The sequence below is a fragment of the Chiloscyllium plagiosum genome, chromosome 41, assembly GCF_004010195.1.
Source record: "Chiloscyllium plagiosum isolate BGI_BamShark_2017 chromosome 41, ASM401019v2, whole genome shotgun sequence".
Lineage (NCBI taxonomy): Eukaryota > Metazoa > Chordata > Chondrichthyes > Orectolobiformes > Hemiscylliidae > Chiloscyllium > Chiloscyllium plagiosum.
Genome location: NC_057750.1, coordinates 6,718,212 through 6,740,140, shown reverse-complemented (window position 1 = coordinate 6,740,140; position 21,929 = coordinate 6,718,212). Strand labels below are relative to the sequence as shown.

The 21,929-nt window shown below is 48.1% G+C and overlaps 1 protein-coding gene across 1 annotated transcript in view; it reads left to right on the top strand.

Annotated features, from left to right (window-relative positions):
* The window catches only part of LOC122542695 (TNF receptor-associated factor 3-like), a 61,274-nt gene that overhangs the window by 29,775 nt on the left and 9,570 nt on the right, over window positions 1-21,929 (top strand). Inside the window, exons 5-9 of the mRNA XM_043680674.1 lie at window positions 4,110-4,268; window positions 5,307-5,384; window positions 13,339-13,413; window positions 15,105-15,197; window positions 18,686-18,826. Of these exons, the coding sequence (XP_043536609.1) occupies window positions 4,110-4,268; window positions 5,307-5,384; window positions 13,339-13,413; window positions 15,105-15,197; window positions 18,686-18,826 (546 nt within the window). The remainder of the gene's footprint in view (window positions 1-4,109; window positions 4,269-5,306; window positions 5,385-13,338; window positions 13,414-15,104; window positions 15,198-18,685; window positions 18,827-21,929) is intronic.

The following is a 21,929-nucleotide window of genomic DNA, read 5'->3' as shown; positions in this document are numbered from 1 at the left end:
GGGGGGTGGGAGGGGGGTGCGTGTGTGTCAGTATTTACAGGGGGTCCCCGTGGGGGAGGGGGGGGGAGTGTTTCAGTATTTACAGGGGATGCGCAGGGGAGTGTGTCAATATCCTCTGGGGTCCTGGGTAGAGGGATCATGAGGAGCACATCAGCTTTATTTAGCAACATCTTACACCGCTCTCCGAACGTCTCTCACTTTTCTGACCCAATGTAATTATTTTGACCACTTCCTCTCACAGATTTTCTCTCAAAGCCCCTTCAATTTCAAACATACACATGCTGTCCCTATCTCTGTCTTTCTCTCTCTCTCTCAAACACACACAAACGCTCTTTACTCACCAATACAACCACCTGATGAAGGAGCGTCGCTCCGAAAGCTAGTGCTTCCAATTAAACCTGTTGGACTATAACCTGGTGTTGTGTGATTTTTAACTTTGTCCACCCCAGTCCAACACCGGCATCGCCAAATCACGAGTACAATTCATAATACTGTTAAGTGTCTCACAAACCCCAACTGACACACTCCCATGTCTCAGGCATTTCTGATACAGACACTCTGCAGAGTGTGCTGGACTCTGTATTTCACACCCACCCTTAGGTGCTATAGCTTTGCTGAGAAATTAGCTTTGGAAAGATGTGTCAGCAGATTTTACTGCATTATGTCAGACTCACTCAAGGTTAAGTTAACAATAGGTCGCATCAAATCATAAAAGGGTTTCTATGAGCTATAATCAAACCAGAAAGTGTTGAGGAGTCTCAGCAGATCTGGTGGTCGAGAAACAGAATCAACGTTTCAGTGCGGTATGACTCTTCTTTGGAACCGAAAGGGGCCTGAAAAAGATGGTTTTTATGCTGTCAATGGAAAGGGAGAGGGGAACCAGTTGTGAAGGTGCCCAGGATTAATGATAAAGGCGGATGTAACAGTGGTAAGGGTGTGATAGAGATGTAAGAAAGGTGTAAATGTTATCAGTGAAAGGAAGAGACTGGGTCCGCCCAACACAACACAAACAAGACACAGCCAGAGCGTGGGGGTCGTTGGGGGCAAGGGGTGGGGGGGGGGGGGGGGGGGTTGGGGGGAGTGGTATGGGCGAAAAAGGGAGGTCAAAGGTCATACTCTGACGTTGTGGAACTCAATACAGAACAACCTCAGTTATCCGAACGTCAGTTGTCTGAGTTTCAGATTATCCGAACAGGATCTCAAGGTCCTGTAAAAACATCGTCTGTTATCCAAACAATCGGTTATCTGAACAATCAGTTATCCGAACAAAATACTCCCCACTGGTCTCGCTCAGATAATCGAGGTTCTTCTGTACTGAGTCCTAGAGGCTTTCTCTCTCTCTCCACAGATGCTACCAGACCTGCTGAGTTTCTCCAGTACTTCCTGTTTTTATTTCAGATTTCTCTCAGTACTTTGCTTTTATCCTCATGAGTTGATATCATCCTGAAAGTTTACAAATGAAGTCATGCTGACAGAGTGGTTATATGATTACTGTTTAGTTTCTGACGAGATTGCCTTGAGTTTGGGTGAGTTTCTTGTGTTGTGTTTGGCTCAATTGAGATCGGGTTGGGTTTGAGTGAGTGTCTTGTGTTGAGTTTGGTTTAATTGAGATTAGGTTGAGTTTAAGTGAGTTTCTAGGGTTGTGTTTGATTTAATTGAGATTGGGTTGGGTTTGGGTCAGATTCTTGGATTGTGTTTGGTTTAAGTAAGATTGAGTTGGATTTGAGTGAGCTTCTTGGGTTGAGTTTGGTTTAATTGAGATTGGGTTGGGTTTGGGTCAGATTCTTGAATTCTGTTTTGTGTGGAAGTGTGATCTTATTGAAACTTATTCTGACTCAGGATAGACACTGGACGCTACCCCTTGTGGGGTTATTGAAGGAGTACATTTACCAATTAAGTCAATGAGGAGAGGTTTCAATCTCTGGGTGGGTCGCTCATTAGTGGTTGACATGTCCTTCTTTGTCCAGTGAATAGTTTAAGTGACATTAATGGATCACAGGGTCAGACAGCCCAGAAGAGGCCCTTCAGCCCACTGAGTCTGCACTGACCTATCTGCATTAGTCCCACTCTCCCTCACTAGGCCCAAAGCCTAGAATGATAAGACATTTCAGGTGCTCATTCATGTGCATTTGTGAAGGTTGTGAGATTTCCTACTTCAGTCCACCTCTCAGGAAGTACATTCCAGATCCCATCCCCCACCCTCCAAGTGAAAACAATTTTCCTCAAATCCTCTCTAAACCTCCTGCTTTTCACTCTAAAATGATGCCCCACCCCTTGTTATTGACCCTTCAACTGAGGGGATCAGCTGCTTCCTATCCATCCAGTCCACGTCCCTCATAATCTTACACACTCCTATCACGTCCCCACTTTACTCTGTAGGAAACATCCCAGGCTCATCCTACCTCTCTTCATCGCTCCATCCCAGGCGACATCCTGGTGAATAAAACAAAGAGCAGGAGAACTGCGACAGTTGCTGGAGAAACTCAGGCAGGTCTGGCAGCATCTGTGTGGAGAGAAACAGAGTCAACGTTTGAAGTCCAGAACTCTTCCGAAGAAGGGTCACTGGACTCGAAATTAAGTTGTTGTTTTCATTCTTTCATGGATGAGAGTGTGGCTTGACCATCCCTCGTTACCCAGAGGGCTGGTAAGAGTCAACCATAACACTGTGGGTCTGGAGTCACATGTAGGCCAGACCAGGTAAGGATGGCAGTTTCCTTCTCGATTGAACCAGATAAGTTTTCTCAACAATCATTAGACCCTGGATTCCAGAATTTTTTTTAAAATTTAACTCAAATTCCACCATCTGCTGTGGCAGGATTTGAGCCCAAGTCCCCAGGATGGTATGTGGGTCTTTGGTCTAATAGTCTCTGGGTTAAAAGTACCGCTAGGCCGTCAACTCAACACCCTACTCTGAACCCTCTCTAGACCAATCTCACCTTTCACATTGTGTGGTAACCAGAACTGCGTACAGTACTGTAGATATGGCCTCACCATAGTTCTATATAGCACCAAGATAACCTCCCTTATAATGTATGCCACAACCGATGGGGCTTGTGTAAGATTTGTGTGGATTTGAGTCAGGGCTTAGTTTGACTGGGTTTGAGTTTGGTTTAGACAGGCAAGATACACATTAACTGGACAAAACCCTGGTTAGACGTCATGTGGAGTAATGTGAGCAAATCTGGGCACTGCCCTCTACAAAGGAAATGGTGGCCTTGGAGGGAGTGTAAAAATGCTACCTGGGCTTCAGGGTTATGAGTCGAGAGTGTGTTGCTGGAAAAGCACAGCAGGTCAGGCAGCATCCGAGGAGCAGGAGAATCGACGTTTCGGGCATAAGAATCCTGATGAAGTGTTTATGCCCGAAACGTCGACTCTCCTGCTCCTCGGATGCTGCTTGACCTGCTGTGCTTTTCCAGCACCACACTCTCGACTCTGACCTCCAGCATCTGCAGACCTCACTGTCTCCTTCAGGGCTGTGAGGAGAGATTATGCAAATGAGGTCTGTTTTCTCTTGAGTTGAGCAGGTTAAGAGGCGATTTGCTTGAAGTCTTCAAGATTATCAACAGGAAAAGATAGGAAAGATAAAGATAAACTATTTCCGCTGGCTGGGGATTCTAGAACTTGGGGCAGAGTCCGAGAATTAGGGCCAGATTGTTCAGGAGAAATGTTAGGAACCTTTTCTACACACAAAGGGTGGGAGAGGTTTGGAACTCTCTTCCACAAGGAATGCTTTCCCTGGAGGGTTTGAAGCTGAGGGGTGACCTTACAGAGTCTTATAAAATCATGAGGGGCATGGATAAGGTGAATAGACAAAGTCTTTTCCCTGGGGTGGGGGAATCGGGATATCTGGTCGGCATGGATGGGTTGGGCCGAGGTCTGTTTCCGTGCTGTACATCTCTATGACTCTATGACCAAACAGCCATGGATGCTGGATCAGTTGTTAATTTTAAATGTGAAATCATTTTATTTTTGCTTAGCAAAAAGGATAAGGCAGTCTGTTGAAGTTAGGCCACAGCTGTCATTGAATGGCGTTAACAGTCTCCAGGGACTGAAAAGCCTACCCCAGTCAGTTAACACGTCTTTTTCTCTTTGGCTCTCTTCCCTCCCAGGCTCATTTGAACAGCTGTCCCTTTCAGACAATCCAGTGCTCACGTTGTCCTGAGATGGTGCAACGACAAGAGCTGAGTGATCACCTAATGTTCAAGTGCAAACATAAAGCAGTGCAGTGTAGACACTGTCAGAAGGAGATGACAGTAGCCGAACTAAAGGTACAGAGCTTTGCGAGTTCAATACAACTGAGGGGCTCGCTTGGGCCATTTGAGACGGTACACCAGAGTCATGGAAACATAAACATAAAGGATAGAAGCAGGAGTAGGCAATTCAGCCCCTCCAGCCTGCTCCGCCACTCAATGGCTAATCATAGAGCTCAATATTCTAATCCCACTGCTCTACCAACCCCTTACCTCCATATCCAGGACAAAGCAGCCTGTTTGATTGGCATCACCTTCAAAATTCCCTCTCCCCCACCACGGGCCTTCTACTGAAGGGATCAAATGATATGGCAGGGTGAGGGAGTGGATTCTGCTGAATGATGGAGCAGGCTTGAAGAAGCTGAATGGCCTACCTTTTATCATAGGATCCCTACAGTGTGAAAACAGGCCCTTTGGCCCAACAAGTCCACACCTACCCTCCGAAGAGTATTCCACCCAGATCCATTCCCCTACCCTATTACTCTACATTTACCCCTAACTAATGCACTCAATCTACACGTCTCTGGACACTATAGCATGGCCAATGCACCTTTGGATTGTGGGAGGAAGCTGGAGCACCCGCAAGAAACCCACGCAGACACGGGGAGAATGTGCAAACTCCACACAGACAGTCGCCCGAGGCTGGAATCGAACCTGGGTCCCTGGCTCTGGGAGGCAGCAGTGCTAACCACTGAGCCACCGTGCCACCCATATTTCCATTGGTGGGCCATTTCATCACCATGACTCCACAATGGGAGGAGTGGGACAGGACAAGATATATTACGGATGGGTCACCCTGTACGTTCAAGATTAGTGTGGTGCTGGAAAAGCACAGCAGGTCAGGCAGCATCCGAGGAGCAGGAGAATCGACGTTTCGGGCAGGAAGCCTTCATGCTGTGCTTTTCCAGCATCACTCTAATCTTGACTCAATTCTCCAGCATCTGCAGTCCTCACTTTTGCCTAGTCTCTCTGTAGATTGTCGACCTAACTGGAGTTTTGTTTAACAAAGCGTTGAACCTTTTTATGAGCTGATGGCATTCAATTTTACCCCTTTAGGCACATGAAGAGAGTGAGTGCCTATCTTCTCTGGTCGCTTCTCCAAAACCCTGTGGGGCGCGTGGTCACAGGACTGAGGTAAGAGAGCCCTCTCAGTTTACAGAGCTACCTCGGGGGGTTTTCAGACAGAAATGCAAAGCTACAGAAAGCAAAAGGTAATTGTTTTTTAAGAAAATTCACTCACGAAATGAGGGTGTCCCTGGCTAGGCCAACATTTATTGCTCATCCCTAATTGTCCCAGAGGGCAGTTAAGAGTCAACCCCATCACTGTGGTTCTGGAGTCACATGTTGGCCTGACCAGGTAAGGGTGGCAGATTCCTTCCCTAAAGGACCTTACCATCCTTGCCTGGCCTGGGCCTACACATGGCTCCAGACCTACAGCGATGGGGTTGACTCTTAACTGCCCTCTGGGGCAATTAGGGATGGGTAATAAATGCTGGGCCTAGCCAGGGACGCCCTCGTTCAGTGAATGAATTTGAAAAGTGACCCAAACTGGAGGTTAATTCGGGATCCTGTGCCTCAAGAGTCAGTGCCAGGAAGATGCCGAGGCGAGGGTGAGTTATCTGACACACCAACCTCCGAAACAACCCCATCCATTCGCGCCCCTCCCCCTAGGTGACGGAGGTTGGAAATTGAGTCTTGGGGATTGATCGCCACCTCAAACTCCATCAGAGCAAGTCACCCCTTCCCCCTGAGGAACAGCCTTGGCTGAGGATGGAGGATCAAGTCTTCCTTTGATAGGTCTCTGGCACAGCCTCCCTAAACCCATCCTCCTCACTATCTCTGTCCATGTATTGCTGAGGCCTAGCTATTCAAACAGACCAGTTACTGCTAACCCCTGTGATTTTCGAAAGCACTGTGCTATGTTCCGCTGCACTGAGGGCTCTGCGCGATGAAACGTTGAACTTGGGTGGGACCACATGGTTGTCCATTCAGTGGGGTGTTCACTGCTGAAGATTCACCCATAGGTGGGCAACTCCTTCTAAAGGTAAAAATAATGACTACAGACGCTGGAAACCAGATTCTGGATCAGTGGTGCTGGAAGAGCACAGCAGTTCAGGCAGCACCCGAGGAGCAGCGAAACCGATGTTTCGGGCAAAAGCCCTTCATCAGGAACTCCTCCTAAATACTCACCCACCCCCTCAGCACCATTCGGAATGTAGTCTCGACCCTACCCTTTTCTTACCTTAAAGGCAAGTGTTGCATTCCATATCCAATTCGATTGGTCGAACTTTAAAGCAAAATGCACTTTATTCATCCACTATAATTAACATACAACCAAGAAAGAAGGAATTGAAATAACCTAATTCTATTGGAAAACTTAACAGAATGATGGGGCGGCACAGTGGCTCAGTGGTTAGCACTGCTGCCTCCCACAGCAGGGGCGTGGGTTCGATTCCAGCGTCGGGCGACTGTCTGTGTGGAGTTTGCACATTCTCCCTGTGTCTGCGTGGGTTTCCTCCGGGTGCTCCGGTTTCCTCCCACAGTCCAAAGATGTTCAGGTTAGGTTGGATTGGTTGTGCTAAATTGCCCTATAGTGTTCAGGGACGTGTAGATTAGGTGCATTATTCAGAGTAATGGGGAACGGGTTTGGGTGGGTTACTCTTCGGACTGTGGGTTTGGACGTGTTGGGCCAAAGGGCCTGTTTCCACACTGTAGGGATTTTATACAATAGATGTGGTAGCTTATACTAACTAACTGTTCCAATACTGTAACATCCCTTGGCACGGTGGCTCAGTGGTTACCACTGCAACCTCACAGCACCAGGGTCCCAGGTTTGATTCCACCCTCGGGCGACTGACTGTGTGGAGTTTGCACATTCTCTCTGTGTCTGTGTGGGTTTCCTCCGGGTGCTCCGGTTTCCTCCCACAGTCCAAAGATGTGCAGGTCAGGGTGGATTGGCCGTGCTAAATTGCCCGTAGTGTTAGGTGCATTAGTCAGAGGGAAATGGGTCTGAGTGGGTTACTCTTCAGAGGGAATCTAAAAAAAAAAGGCAACTTCAGACACAGATTGTCTCACATGCGACTCCAGCAGCCCAGGAGGAGAATGCCCTGCTTTTAGCTGTAACCAGGAGAGGGACAAAAATAGTTTCCACCTCTTGAAGATCCCTGGTGAAAGCTAAAACTAATGGTCCTGTTTCTGTGGGAGCTTGACCACGCCCGGCCAGCCTGCTTCTATTGTTTCAACTTTAAAACAAACCCTAAGGCTTTACCTGCTGACTTTCTAAGTAGACAGCCGTCTTAAAGCCTCTCTTCAAAAAAAAAACTGGGACAAAATAACCTCTTCAAGCCATGGCTTTGTTGCAGTAAATGGCACTTGCTGTGTTGGTGAGACATAGATGTTTGTCTCTGAGAAGGCTGAGGGGAGAGGAGTAAATCACTGAAATGTTTAAATTCCTCAACAGCAGGGCAGGTAGATCAAATGGTTAAGTAGGCAGATGTGATACTTGTCTTCATTAGCAGAGGTGCAGATTAGGGAGATGATGCTAGAACTGTATAAAACATTGAGTCAAGGTTAGAGTGGTGCTGGAAAAGCACAGCAGGTCAGGCAGCATCCAAGGAGCAGGAAAATCAACATTACAGGCAGGAGCCCTTCAACAGGAATTCCTGATGAAGGGCTTTTGCCCGAAACATCGATTTTCCTGCTCTTCGGATGCTGCCTGACCTGCTGTGCTTTTCCAGCACTACTCTAATCTTGACTCTAATCTCCAGCATCTGCAGTCCACACTTTGCCCTGTATAAAACATTGGTTCTCCCACAGCGAGAGTATTGTGTGCAGTTATAGGAGGGATGTGACAGCACTGGCGAGGGTGCAGAGAGAGATTTAGCAGGGGGTCATCTGGGCTGGAGAGTTTTAGTCATGACAAGAGTTTGGGGTTATTTCCCTTGGAAGAGAGTGGGGGACATAATTGCAACCCTCTGAAGAGCATCCCAGCTCCCCTACCCTATATTTCCCATGGCTAACACACCTAACCTGCTCACTACGGGCAATTTAGCATGGCCAATCCACCCCAATTAGCACACCTTTGGACGGTGAGAGGAAACTGGAGCAACCCCACGCAGACACAGAGAGAATGTGCAAACTCCACACAGACAGTCGCCCGAGGGTGGGATTGAACCTGGGTCCCTGGTGCTGTGAGGCAGCAGTGCTAACCACTGTGCTACCATGCCGCCACAGGTGGTGGTCGCTTTTCACCGGCACAGACTGAATGGGCCGAACGGCCTTTTTCTGTGCTGTTCCTCTACGAACAGATGGATTGCTAGAGTTAACATCCTCCCCCTCTGTTCTGTTTTTGCGACTGTGAGCCCTGTACCAGGTATCGGAGCACCCGGGCAAGTTGTCAGTTGTCATGTAACTGGCATCATTTCCACTCTCCCCACCACCACCATCATACACCCCCACCCCCCCGGGTATCAGAACGTTGCGGGCTGGAGTTCCATGCTTGCAGGTTGAGCACAGGATACGGAGCCGGAGACTCCCGGCCTAGTCCTGGGGGCGTGTGACACTGTCCCAGCAATGTTCTATGTTCTATGTTCAAGATCACTAGCAAAAGCTAAAACTAATGGCCCCGTTCCTGTGGGAGCTCGACCACGCCCAGCCAGTCTGCTTCTATTATTCCAACTTTAAAACAAACCCCAAGGCTTCACCTTCTGACTTTACAAGTAGACAGCTGTCTTAAAGCCTCTCTTCAAAAAAAAACTGGGAAAAAAATAACACCTTCTCTGCCACACCTCCCCCCCACCCCAACACCCCGGGAGGGAGGCATGTGGGAAAAGAAGCACTTGTATAGGAGGGGCAAAATAAAAGGGAGTGCATTCTTACAGAAAAAGCAACATTTGAAATGTCATAACTTTCAAGGCTGCGGGCCTAGTGGGACTCCTGTGGACGGGCTGGCACAGACTTGATGGGTAGAAGGGTCTGTTTTGTGCTGAGTGACCCCGTGAGCTCCCCATTCACACACACCAGCCAATTTGGTATCCTGTCAATGATTCACCCTTCCTGTCAAAATCCTGAAATTCTCTCCCTCAGGGCATTGTGGGTCAACCCACAGCACACTGACTGCAGCGGTTCAAGATGGTGGGTCACCCCCACCTTCTCAAGGAGGCAATTAGGGACGGGGTGATAAATCCTGGGCCGGACAGCGACAGCCACTTCCTATGAGTGACTTTTAAAAAAGGTACACTTGACAAGGTGGCCAGAGTGGCAGATGGAGTTTAATTTCGATAACTGTGAGGTGCCGCATTTTGGGAAAGCAAATCAGAGCAGGACGTATACACTTAATGGTAAGGTCCTGGGGAGTGTTGCTGAACAAAGAGACCTTGGGGTGCAGGTTCATAGCTCCTTGAAAGTGGAGTCGCAGGTGGATAGGATAGTGAAGAAGGCNNNNAGGACATTGGTTAGGCCACTGTTGGAATATTGTGGACAGTTCTGGTCTCCCTGCAAAGGAAGGATGTTGTGAAACTTGAAAGAGTTCAGGTAAGATTTACAAGGATGTTGCTGGGGTTGGAGGGTTTGAGCTACAGGGAGAGGCTGAACAGGCTGGGGCTGTTTTCCCTGGAGCATTGGAGGCTGAGGGGTGACCTTATAGAGGTTTATAAAATCATGAGGGACATGGATAGGGTAAATAGACAAGGTATTTTCCCTGGGGTGTGGGAATCCAGAACTAGAGGGAATAGGTTCAGGGTGAGAGGGGAAAGATTTAAAAGGGACCTAAGGTGCAACTTGTTCACACAGAGGGTGGTACGTGTATGGAATGAGCTGCCAGAGGAAGTGGTGGAGGCTGGTACAATGACAGTGTTTAAAAGGCATCTGAGTGGGTATATGAATAGGAAGGGATTAGAGGGATATGGGCCAAATGGAACTAGATTAGCTTAGGATATCTGGTTGGCATGGATGAGTTGGACCGAAGGGTCTGTTTCTGTGATGTATATCTCTATGACACTATGACTAGATTACTGAGATAAATCCACATGTGCAGTTTTAATTCCGCTCGGTTTTTGGCTTTGAATCAAAACCTGTGCTGAAAGAAAATATTGACCCTGCTACCAGAGACCAGAAAGAGGCCAAAGTTTGTCTCTCCAAATGTGCAAGTTGGCTGTTTTTCTTTCTCTGTCTCTTTACATTACAACCGTGACAGCAGTTCAGAATTATTTCTTGCTTGTCAGGCGCTGTGGTGTCAGGCAGAAAGACATTTGGAGACACAAACTTCGGCCTCTTTCTGGGCCCCGGTAGCAGGGCCATTAATGGAAGCCATTTTCTTTCAGCACAGGTTTTGATTCAAAGCTGAAGGCCCAGCGGAATTTAAAACTGCACATCTGTGGAAACTCTTACAGCTCTTTTCTCATTTCTCAGTTTCAATTTCAACCTCCTGTGTAATAGACGTTACAGTGTTGACATTCTGTCGGGAATTCCCCTTCGAGTTGAATGAAAGAACATCCTTCAGAATCCTCTGAGACTAGGCCGCGCTCTCTTTGTGCTTCTGTCTTTCGCCTTGCCGTGAGCAACAGGAGGAGGCTGTTCAGCCCCTCTGTTCCCTGTTCTGCCCTTTGGCTAAAATCTTGCCTGGTTTTTGCCCCCGACAGCGTTAGCTTCTTTGAATGACCTCACCCTGAAAGAGCCACCAGGACATTGCGTTGAAATTTCCCGTCAACCTCACATTTATTTCTCTGGAAGGTTTTCCACATTGTCAATGACCCCCTTTTTTTTTTGTGAGTCCTAACATCAGGCCTGAGTCCTGAGGTTTAGTTCCTGTCAGATAGGCAGCCGAGGCCCAAGATTTACCGTGCTCTTGGATCTCGTTCTGAGTCTGAGTGTCACTCCCAGTCTTGAGTACAACTAAAGCTGCCATTTCAGCGCAGTGCCTATGGGGGGGCACTCAGATGCATCATTAAACTGTCCGTCCTTCTCTAAGGTGAAACGTAAGAGATACGAGAATCCATGGCAAGGTGCCTCAGTGGTTAGCACTGCTGCTTCATGGTGCTAGGGGCCTGGGTTCGATTCTACCCTCAGGCCACTGTTCTGTGTGTGAGTTCCCTCCGGGTGTTCCAGTTCCCTCCCACAGTCCAAAGAGGTGCAGGTTAGGTGGATTGGCCATGGGAAATTGCCCGTAGTGTCAGGGGATGCACAGGTTAGGTGGATTGGCCATGCTAAATTTCCCACAGTGCCCAGGGATGTGTACGTTTGGGTGGATTGGCCGTGGGGAACGCAGGGTGACAGAGATGGGGGGAGAGGGTCTTCACAGGGTCGGTGTAAACTGCTTCCACACTGCAGGGATAACACGAGGAACAGAAGAATCGGGTCCTGATACATGTCGCTCAATCGACTTTGCAAAAACAGATTAGCTGAGTCATTCTCACGTTGCAGTTTGTATGGGAGCTTGCCGTGTCCAGATTGGCTGCTGTGTTTCCCACCGTGCGTTTCCAAACGTCTTTCTGTCTGACAGACCTAAGAATGGCTTTGAAATGGTGTCACGGTTGTAACGTAAAGGGGAGAAAAAGCAACCAATTTACTCTCAGCAAACTCTTCCACGTGTGAGATAATCTATTGGCTGCTCATAAAAACGACTCCATGAGCTGTTAAATAGGTTGGGATGCCGTCTGGTTGTGAAAATAAATCCAAGTCTGTCTTTTGTACGTCTAGTCTTCCCTTGTTCTGGATGCCCCATTTTGTTTTGAAGATATCTGCAAAGAGGGACAAATTGCCAAGGCTTCTGACCTTGGACACTATCAGGACACATACACAAGAATGCCAAATTTCCAGCGATTCCAACGACTTACAAGACAGGGAAAAAGATGCTGATTGAGAAAGACATTGCCATTGGGAAAGCAATGGGGATCTATAGAATCCCTACAGTCTAGGAGCAGGCCATTTGGCCCATCAGGTCCATACTGACCCTCCAAAGAGCATCCCACCCTATCCCCATAACCCTGCATTTCCCATGACCAATCCGCCTAGCCTGCACATCCCTGAACACTACAGGAAATTTAGCATGGCCAATTCACCCTAACCTGCACATCTTTGGATTGTGGGAGGAAACCCACACAGACACAGGGAGAATGTGCAAACTCCACACAGACAGACGCCCGAGGCTGGAATCAAACCCGAGTTACTGGTGCTGTGAGGCAGCAGTGCTAACCACTGAGCCACCGTGCCATCCTATAGACTCCCCAAGCTCCAGGGAACAAGATCAAAAGTCAAACAACACCAGGTTATAGAACAATAGGTTTATTTGAAATCACAATGACTTCACCTGATGAAAGAGCGGCGCTCCGAAAGCTTGTGATTTCAAATAAATCTGTTGGATTATAACCTGGTGTCATGTGACCTCTGACTTTGTCCACCCCAGTCCAACACTGGCACCTCCACATCATGGGAACATGATACAAGACTGGAACCTCTTCCTTTTGTTTGAGAGCAATGGGTGTCAATTCTAGCAAGCACCTCACCAACCAATCAGCACCCTTCCTTTCCTGCAGAATAATCTGTTGCCTCTGCTCAAAGTTTGGCATTCTTGTATTGGTCCTGATGAGTGTAATGTGAGAAACATCAATAATATGCCTCTCTCTTCAGCAGTGATGCCAAGACTGGTGTCTCTCCAAGTCTGTACAGGACATTGGTTAGGCCACTGTTGGAATATTGCGTGCAATTCTGGTCTCCTTCCTATTGGAAAGATGTTGTGAAACTTGAAAGGATTCAGGAAAGATCTACAAGGATGTTGCCAGGGTTGGAGGATTTGAGCTATAGAGAGGGGCTGCAGAGGGTGGTACGTGTGTGGAATGAGCTGCCAGAGGATGTGGTGGAGGCTGGTACAATTACAACATTTAAAAGACATCTGGATGGGTATATGAATAGGAAGGGTTTGGAGGGATATGGGCTAAATGTTGGCAAGTGGGACTAGATTGGGTTGGGATAGGTGGTCGGCATGGACGGGTTGGACCGAAGGGTCTGTTTCTGTGCTGTACATCTCTATGACTTTGTGACTTTAAGTCGGGTTAAGTTACAGAGAGCTAATTATTTCTTCTCTCGTTTCCAGCTCAAAGGTCCCATGTCAGAGTATCTCAAGGCTGAGGGGTGTTGCAAATTTAGCAGCTACGGGTGTACGTTTAAGGTGAGTGCCGTTTCCGAGAGACAGCATGTCAAACCAGCGGGATTGCAGACTGAGGTGGTGGAAGTGCAGGTAGCGTAAAGGGTTAGTGCTCAAGTATGTACATAACAAATCCCGTCAGTGGTGATGTAAACAATTGCGTAATGGATAGAAGAGAAATGAGACTTTGTGAACCTTGCTCTGCATCTAAAAGTGTACATCTTTCATAGAACGTTGAATAGACAGCTAAAAAGACGTCCGAACTACCTAAGTAAATGTAGAACACCTAATCCCTTCCAAATCTCAGCACCAATATTCCAGAATCCATAGGGCTCCCCCCCACCACCCCCATTTTGCGAATGGATTGAACTAGAGTCAACATGGAGAGAATGCGTTCACTTGTGGAAGAGTCCAAATTTAGGGGCCATAAGCGCAAGAGAGTTAGTCTTAAATCCAGACTGAAAATAAGATAAAATTGCTTCACGCAGAGGGTTTTCAGGATCACTACCACAGATATGACCATGGGTTGATCATCCAACTCAATAACCCCTTCCCATTGCTCCCCCACATCGTTTGATTCCTTTTGCCCCAACTGCTACATCCAAATCCTTCTGGAAAACATCCAATGTTTTGGCTTCAACCACTTTCTGTGGTAGAGAATTCCACGGGCTCCCTCCCCCACTCTCTGGGTGAAGGCCTCATCTCAGGCCTACCCTGTCTCCTTAGACTGTGAGGTTTAGGCCGATATCTGCAGAAAGGAAAGGAGATGGATACAGGAGAGAAAAGGGGGACAGGCAGAGATGCTGAAACGATGTGGCTGGAATGGAAGGAGTCTCATGCTGGGTATAAACCCCAGCGCTGACCCGTTGGGCCCAACGGCCTGTGTCCACGCTGCCTAGCTCTCGATAACTCTTCAGAGGTTTCCCGGAAAGTGAAGAAACGGGGCTGGTTCTGTTTGCAAATGTAAAGGGGCCTAGCTGAAGATGTTGATGGCCTAGAAAGCACTGACGATGCTGATCAAGCCCAACTCCTCCCTCCCTGCTCCTTGGTCATGATAAGACATATAAATTCTCCCAAAGAGGAAAACTGGGAAGTTAGGAGTAAACGATCACCCAAAGAATAATAAATTTGAGGAATGATGTTCACTGAAGTAGTCATTGTCAATGGCTCATATTCAAGAGAGCAGTATATCACTCACGGAGAGTAAGGTTCAGGTGGGAGTCAACATTGAGTGAAACGACCATATTCCTTGGAGTTTAAACCGAATTGGGGCTGATCTTGAAATGTACAGAATTCCATGAGGTCTCAACAGGGTAGATTCTCATTGGCTGTTAACCCTGGATAGAGGGTCTAGAATAAAGTGGGTGGGGAGGGTTGTCGCAGTCTCAGGGTGAGGGTTGGCCATTTTGGACCAAGATGAGGGGAAATGTCTTAACCTTGGAGGCCTGTGGATCTTTGGACCTCTCTACCCCTGAAAACCCGACGTGTTCGACACATTGAATAATATTAAGCCAGAAATCGATGGAGGGGAGAGTATGGGGAAATAGAGTGGAGTTATGTTGACGGCAGGAGCAGTCATGACGGGCTGAGTGGCCCGCAGCTGCTGCTGTGATGTTAGACCCCGGGCCCCGAATCCTGGGACAAACCATAGACAGAGCAAGGTTTGCTCATCCGTGATGACATTAAAATGCGTTCTTCTTTCGTGAAACAAACAGGGAACAAGTCAAAGGACCAAAGAACACGAAACACAGTCGGTGGAGCAGCACTTGCTGCTGGTGCTGCTAAGAAACAAGGCCCTGGAGGAGAAGGTAAAGGATAACAGGCCGGGCAGCATCATTCTTGATTCACACGCACTCCTACGCTGTCCGGATTGAAATGCAATCGTGTACCATGTTCTTCTCGGTCTGCCGTTGTCATGTGACCTCAAGCGTAAGGCTTATACACACACAAGGTCACCCCAATGTCTTAGGCCAGACAGCAAACTCCCTGGTTGCCCCTAGACGTGACAATCCCTACAGTGCAGAAAGAGGCCAGTTGTTCCATCGAGTCCACACCAACCCTCCGAAGATCGTCCCACCCAAAGCCTGGAGCTCCACTTGCACATCCCAGGGCACTATGGGGCAATTTAGCACGACCAATCCACCCTCACCTGCACATCCCAGGGCACTATGGGACAATTTAGCATGGCCAATCCACACTAACCTGCACATCCCAGGGCACTATGGGACAATTTAGCATGGCCAATCCACACTAACCTGCACATCCCAGGGCACTATGGGACAATTTAGCACGGCCAATCCACACTAACCTGCACATCCCAGGGCACTATGGGACAATTTAGCACGGCCAATCCACCCTAAACTGCACATCCCAGGGCATTATGGGACAATTTAGCACGACCAATCCACCCTAACCTGCACATCCCTGGGCACTACGGAACAATTTAGCACAGCCAATCCACCCTAACTTGCAAATCCCTGGGCACTGTGGGACAAGTTAGAATGGCCAATCCACCCTGACCTGCACATCCCTGGACACTGTGGGACAATTTAGCATGGCAAACCCACCCAACGTGCACATCCCTGGGCACTATGGGACAATTTAGCACGGCCAATCCACCTTAACCTGCACATCCCTGAACACTATGGGGTAATTTAGCACGGCCAATCCCCCCTAACCTGCACATGCCTGGGCACTACGGAACAATTTAGCATGGCCTATCCACCATATCTTGCACATCCCTGAGCACTGTGGGACAATTTAACATGGCCAATCCACCCTAACCTGCACATCCCTGGGCACTATGGGACAATTTAGCACGGCCAATCCACCCTCATCTGCACATGCATGGGCACTATGGCCAATTTAGTGAGGGAGGGTGTGGTGAGGGAGTGGGTAGTTGAGGGATGGCGTAGTGAGTGCGGGGGTGATGAATAAAGGGCGAGCTGAGGGGTAAATGGGGTCAGGGGGTGTTTGGTTCTGCAATGTTCACATGCCTTGGCTGGGAACTGGGTCAGTGAGATGTGTATCTGACAGACTCTCATTGGCTCGTAACCTCTTTGCCCTCGCTGTTTCTTACCAAGAATTTGAGATATTTGCATATTGATAAATGCGGTGTGCTCTCTGTCTCCCGGTGCCATCAGCAGTTTCACTGATAACTTCCTCTGGCTCTCAACCCCTTTCAAAACTCTCTCCTTCCTACCCTCTCCCCTGCCTGTTCCTGAATCCTCTTCTCTCCCAGACTCTGCCTTTCCCTAATGCCTGAATCTCGGAGCAATTTGAAAGCGGCGTTAGGATGCAGGAAACGGGGATAGATTGACAAGCAGACAGAGGGTCTGCTAGGACAATGTATGATAGAAATGGAGGCCATTCGGCCCAAACCAGGCCGTGCTGATCTTCAAGCTTCACTCGCGCCTCCTCCTCATCTCAATGTCCATCGTCACTCTCTGACCCCCTCTCCCTCACCTGATTATCCGTCCTCCAACACACCCAAACCTTTCACCTCCCTGTGGAACTGAGCTCCATATTCTCCCCACTCTCTGGGCAAAGACGTTCATGCTGAACTCCTGATGGGATTTTCTTGGGAATTAACCTATATTGACAGCTTCCAGTTACGCACACCCCCTCCCACAGTGGGAAACAACTCAACTGGAGCATTTCACATTCTTAAAATCCTTGAAGGGATTTCACCTTGGTTTCAGCACAGGTAACGCAGTAGTTAGCACTGCTGCACCCAGAGACCAGGGACTCGGGTTCCATTCCACTCACAGGCAACTGTCTGTCTGTGTGGGCTTTCTCCAGGTGCTCTGGTTTCCTCCCCCAGTCCAAAGGCGTGCAGGCTAGGGTGGATTTCTTTTTTATTAGATTAGATTCCCTACAGTGTGGAAACAGGCCCTTCAGCCCAACAAGTCCACACCGGCCCTCCGAAAAGCAACCCACCTAGACCCATTCCCCTACATTTACCCCTGACTAATGCACTTAACACTACGGGGAATTTAGCATGGCCAATTCAACTGACCTGCACATCTTTGGACTGTGGGAGGAAACCCACGCAGACACGGGGAGAGTGTGCAAACTCCACACAGACAATTGCCCAAGGCAGGAATTGAACTCAGATCTCTGGCGCTGAGGCAACAGTGCTAACCACTGAACCATTGTGCCGCCCCACTTGGTAATGCTAAATTGCCCCATAGTGTCTAGGGATATGCAGGTTGGGATGGATTGGCCATGCTAAATTGTCCCATAGTGCCCAGGGATGTGAAGGTTAGGATGGATTGGCCATGCTAAATTGCCTATAGTGTTCAGTTATGTGCAGGTTAGGGTGGATTGGCCATGCTAAATTATCCCATAGTGTACAGGATTGCGCAGGTTAGGGTGGATTGGCCGTGCTAAATTATCCCATAGTGTACAGGGATGTGCAGGTTAGGGTGGATTGGGCGTGCTAAATTGTCCCCAAAGTGCCCAGGGATGTGCAGGTTAGGCCATGAGAAGTGTAGGGTGACAGGGATGGAATGGGTTTGTGCGATACGCTCTTCAGAGTGTCAGTGTGGCCTCAATGGGCCGAATGGCCTGCTTCCACACTATAGAACTTCTATGATCCGCAATAGTTCTCTCCCGGAATTCATTTTCCAAGATAATGGAATCCTAGCCAGTGAGGAGCATCACGTTACTGGTATTTATTTTGTGAATGATCTCAGCCCCCTCCCCAGTGTCTCTCATTTAAAATGACGACCCAAAGCTCAGGCAGGGTTCTGAGGCTGGGATAGTGAAGGCTCAATACGGGGTATTCAGAAGGAATCACCAGTTTTACACGCCCAATTCAAGTCTCCTATGGCTCAAGTTCTGAACTAGTTGGCCTTTCTTACTCTGAGCCGGAAAAGCTGAGCTCAATCTGGTGTTGTCACTGAATTCCCCTCCAATTCATCTAAGGGTCCCAGTCTGGATAAGTGGCGCAGTGGGTAGTGTCCCTGTCTCCTGGTTCGGGTTCCCATGCTGGTATCCATGGAAGACATGAAGCCACGTATCAAGTTGTAAGTCCTATCAACAACTATGAATGGTGGGCTGTAAGATAGGGAGAGTTTCCTGGTTAACCATGGGATGGGGAAGAAACTTGGAACCTGTACCATCACTGTCCATTGCTCTGGACTCACAATGAGCAGGTAAAACTAAGCAGTGAGGCAGAGTAAGAGGCTATAGGTCAATGCAGCAATCAGGAGGCACGGGTTAACCTTGTAGAGAGGCCAAAGAATCCTCGGGGGATTGGAACTTCTGAAAGAGTGTTCCGTTTCATCCACAGGTCTCCGAACTCGAGAGCGAGATCATAGAGAAACACAGTGTCTTACAAAAGCTGGCCGGTCAGATTCCGAAAATGGAGAAGGAAATGTCTTTGACGAACCAATCGGTGAACAGAAGTGAGATCAAATTGAACCAGTCACAGGTCAGTTCTATAACCAGGGAGGGAGAAAAAAAAACACACATTGGGATCGACAGCGCAACACAAAAGCCAACCAATAACAGGCTCCCTTCAATGGCTGTTTACCAAGATTGACCAATCACAAGTTACTTCCACAGGATGCCTGAGCCAATTGTGAATCAGCTTCATCAGGCTGACTCTACCAAGCCTTGTCTCCATGTAACAGTGAGGGGGGCAGGCAATGGCTGAACGCAATTATTGCTGGACTGTTAAGCCAGCGACCCAAGTAATGTTCTGGGGACCTGGGTTCAAATCCTGCCACGGCAGATGGTGGAATTCGAATCCAATATAAACCTGGAATTAAGAGTCTAAAGATCGTGAAAGCCTTGTTGGAAAATCCCATCTGGTTCACTAATGTCCCTTGAGGGAGGGAAATCTGCCGTCCTTACCCGGTTTGGCCTACACGCGACTCCAGGCCCACAGTTGACTTTTAACTGTCGGCTAAGTGAGACACAAAGTTGTAACAGTTCATACAAAAGTAGGTGGGCAGCAGTGGTTTCAGAAGGTAGCTCATCACCACCCTCTGAAGGGCACCTGGGAACAGGTCATTAATACTGGAACCAGCCCATCAATGCCTATGTTCCATGAGTGAATTTTAAAACAAACACTATTAAAATTGGCTCAGTAAGAGTTAATGTTTCCAGTGCCCTGTGCCCACCCTTGTTCAGTTTTGCTTTCTCTCCTAGACCCTGCTGGGTTTCTCCAGCAGTTTCAGATTTCCCATGTTTGTTCACTTCTCGCAGTGAGTTGTTGTCTTCCAGGCTGTAGGAAGGACGGCTGTGGTATTCCTCAGGGATTGTTACGATAGATTAATAGTCTAGAGTTTGACGCGCAATTTCAAAACCCAAGCATGACTCAAAAGAGGCGATTAATCAAGCCTTTGTTTAATTCAGATGCAAGGGAGCAGATGTGCCAACTTGTGTCTCGGTCATGATCGACTCTGGTCTCTTTTTATCAAGGTTTATGTTTTGTACCGTCAACAGATTAATTTCAATCATTAAAGATAACATGAAAGGAAAGGATTTATGAGGATGTTTGTTGGAGTTGGAGGGTTTGAGAGGCTGAACAGGCTGGGGCTGTTTTCCCTGGAGTGTCAGAGGCTGAGGGGTGACCTTATAGAGGTTTATAAAATCATGAGGGGCATGGAGAGGGTAAATAGACATGGGGTGGGGGAGTCCCGAACTAGAGGGCATAGGTTTAGGGTGAGAGGGGAAAGATATAAAAGGGACCTAAGGGGCAACTTTTTTCACACAGAGGGTGGTACGTGTATGGAATGAGCTGCCAGAGGATGTGGTGGAGGCTGGTACAATTACAACATTTAAAAGGCATCTGGATGGGTATATGAATAGGAAGGGTTTGGAGGGATATGGGCCGGGTGCTGGCAAATGGCACTAGATAAAGTTAGGATATCTGGTCAGCATGGACGAGTTGGACCGAACGGTCTGTTTCCGTGCTGTACATCTCGATGACTCTATGACTATGTGAGGAGCAGAGTTTTAAGGATGCAGATTGGTGGGAAGGCCCAGATGAAATTTACTGCAGCCAAGTGTGGGTGAGGGAAAGGCATTTTAAAGGAAAGGGAGCTCTAATGGTACCGTGGTAATGTCCTTACCTCTGGATATAGATCCCCACTTGCTCCAGAAGGGTGCCGTAATATTCTGAACAGGTCATTTGGGAAATTATCTAAAACAGAGCGTTACTGTTCTGCAAAGGGGAGCAGAGGGGATCTGCAAAGTGGGATACAGGTTGAGAGCACAGTTTAAAAATTGAGCATCTCCAATCCTAGGGCTTTTATTAACGGGGCACGGAGGGCAAGATCTAAGAGGTTCTGGTGAATTTGTATAGAACATTAGTTCATCCTCAGCTGGAGAGTGGTGTCCTGTTCTTCAGGAAGATGTGAATACATTGGAGGCAGCAGAGACGGGACTCGGAAGAATGATTCCAGGGATTGGTTAACAGAATAGATTGGAAAATCAGGGATTGATTATGGAAGAAGAGAAGATCGAGAGCAGATTTGATCGATTCTTGGGGGAACTGATAGGGAGAAGCTGTCCCCACCAGCGAAAGGATCAAGAACTGATTCTTGATTTGAGGTGAAAGAAACAAGGAAGATACAAAGAAATGAGCAGGCCCTTCGGCCCACCAAGCCTGTGCTGACACAAAACCTTTTGCCTCGACGCGGTCTGTATCTCTCTGTTCCCTGCCTGTTCCTGTGTCTGTCAAGGTGTCTCTTAAACGTTGGTATTGTATCTACCTCCTCTGGCCGCTCATTCCAGGCACTTACCACCCTCTGTGTAAAACACCTGCCTCTCACATCTCCTTTAAACTTACCTCAATTTACCTTAATCCCATGTCCCCCAGTCATTGACGTTTCTACCCTGGGAAAAAGACTCAAAGTATCCATCCTATCTATGCCCCGTTTCATGCCCCAATCTATGATGCTATCAATGACCCTCAGACCTTTGTAAACTTCGATCAAGATCCCCCTGAGCCTCCAAGTGAAAACAAATACCCTCCGAACAAGAAACTAATACTTTCCAAACCAGGCAACATCCCGGTAAAGCTTTTCTGCTCCCTCTCTAAAGCCTCCACATCCCTGTACAGTGTAGGGACCAGAACTGTACACAAGGAGAACCGTTTTCATGTCGCGGTGGTGCCGGTCAGGAATGCACTATCGGAGAATGTTGTTCAGGCAAATATTGGATAATCATCAGAAAAGGCAGGGGGTCCACATAATAGGGATGGGCTGGCACGAGGGAGCATTGTTCATCCAGACAACATGCACAGACACAATGGGCCAAATGGTCTTTCTCTGAGCTGTAAGTATTGTATTTTCACAATACACACTCACAGGACAAGTACACACACACAGACACACACAGACACACTCACACAGACACTCACACACACTATGCACAGACACAATGGGCCAAATGGTCTTTCTCTGAGCTGTAAGTATTGTATTTTCACAATACACACTCACAGGACAAGTACACACACACAGACACACACAGACACACTCACACAGACACTCACACACACTCACACAGACACCCACACACACACA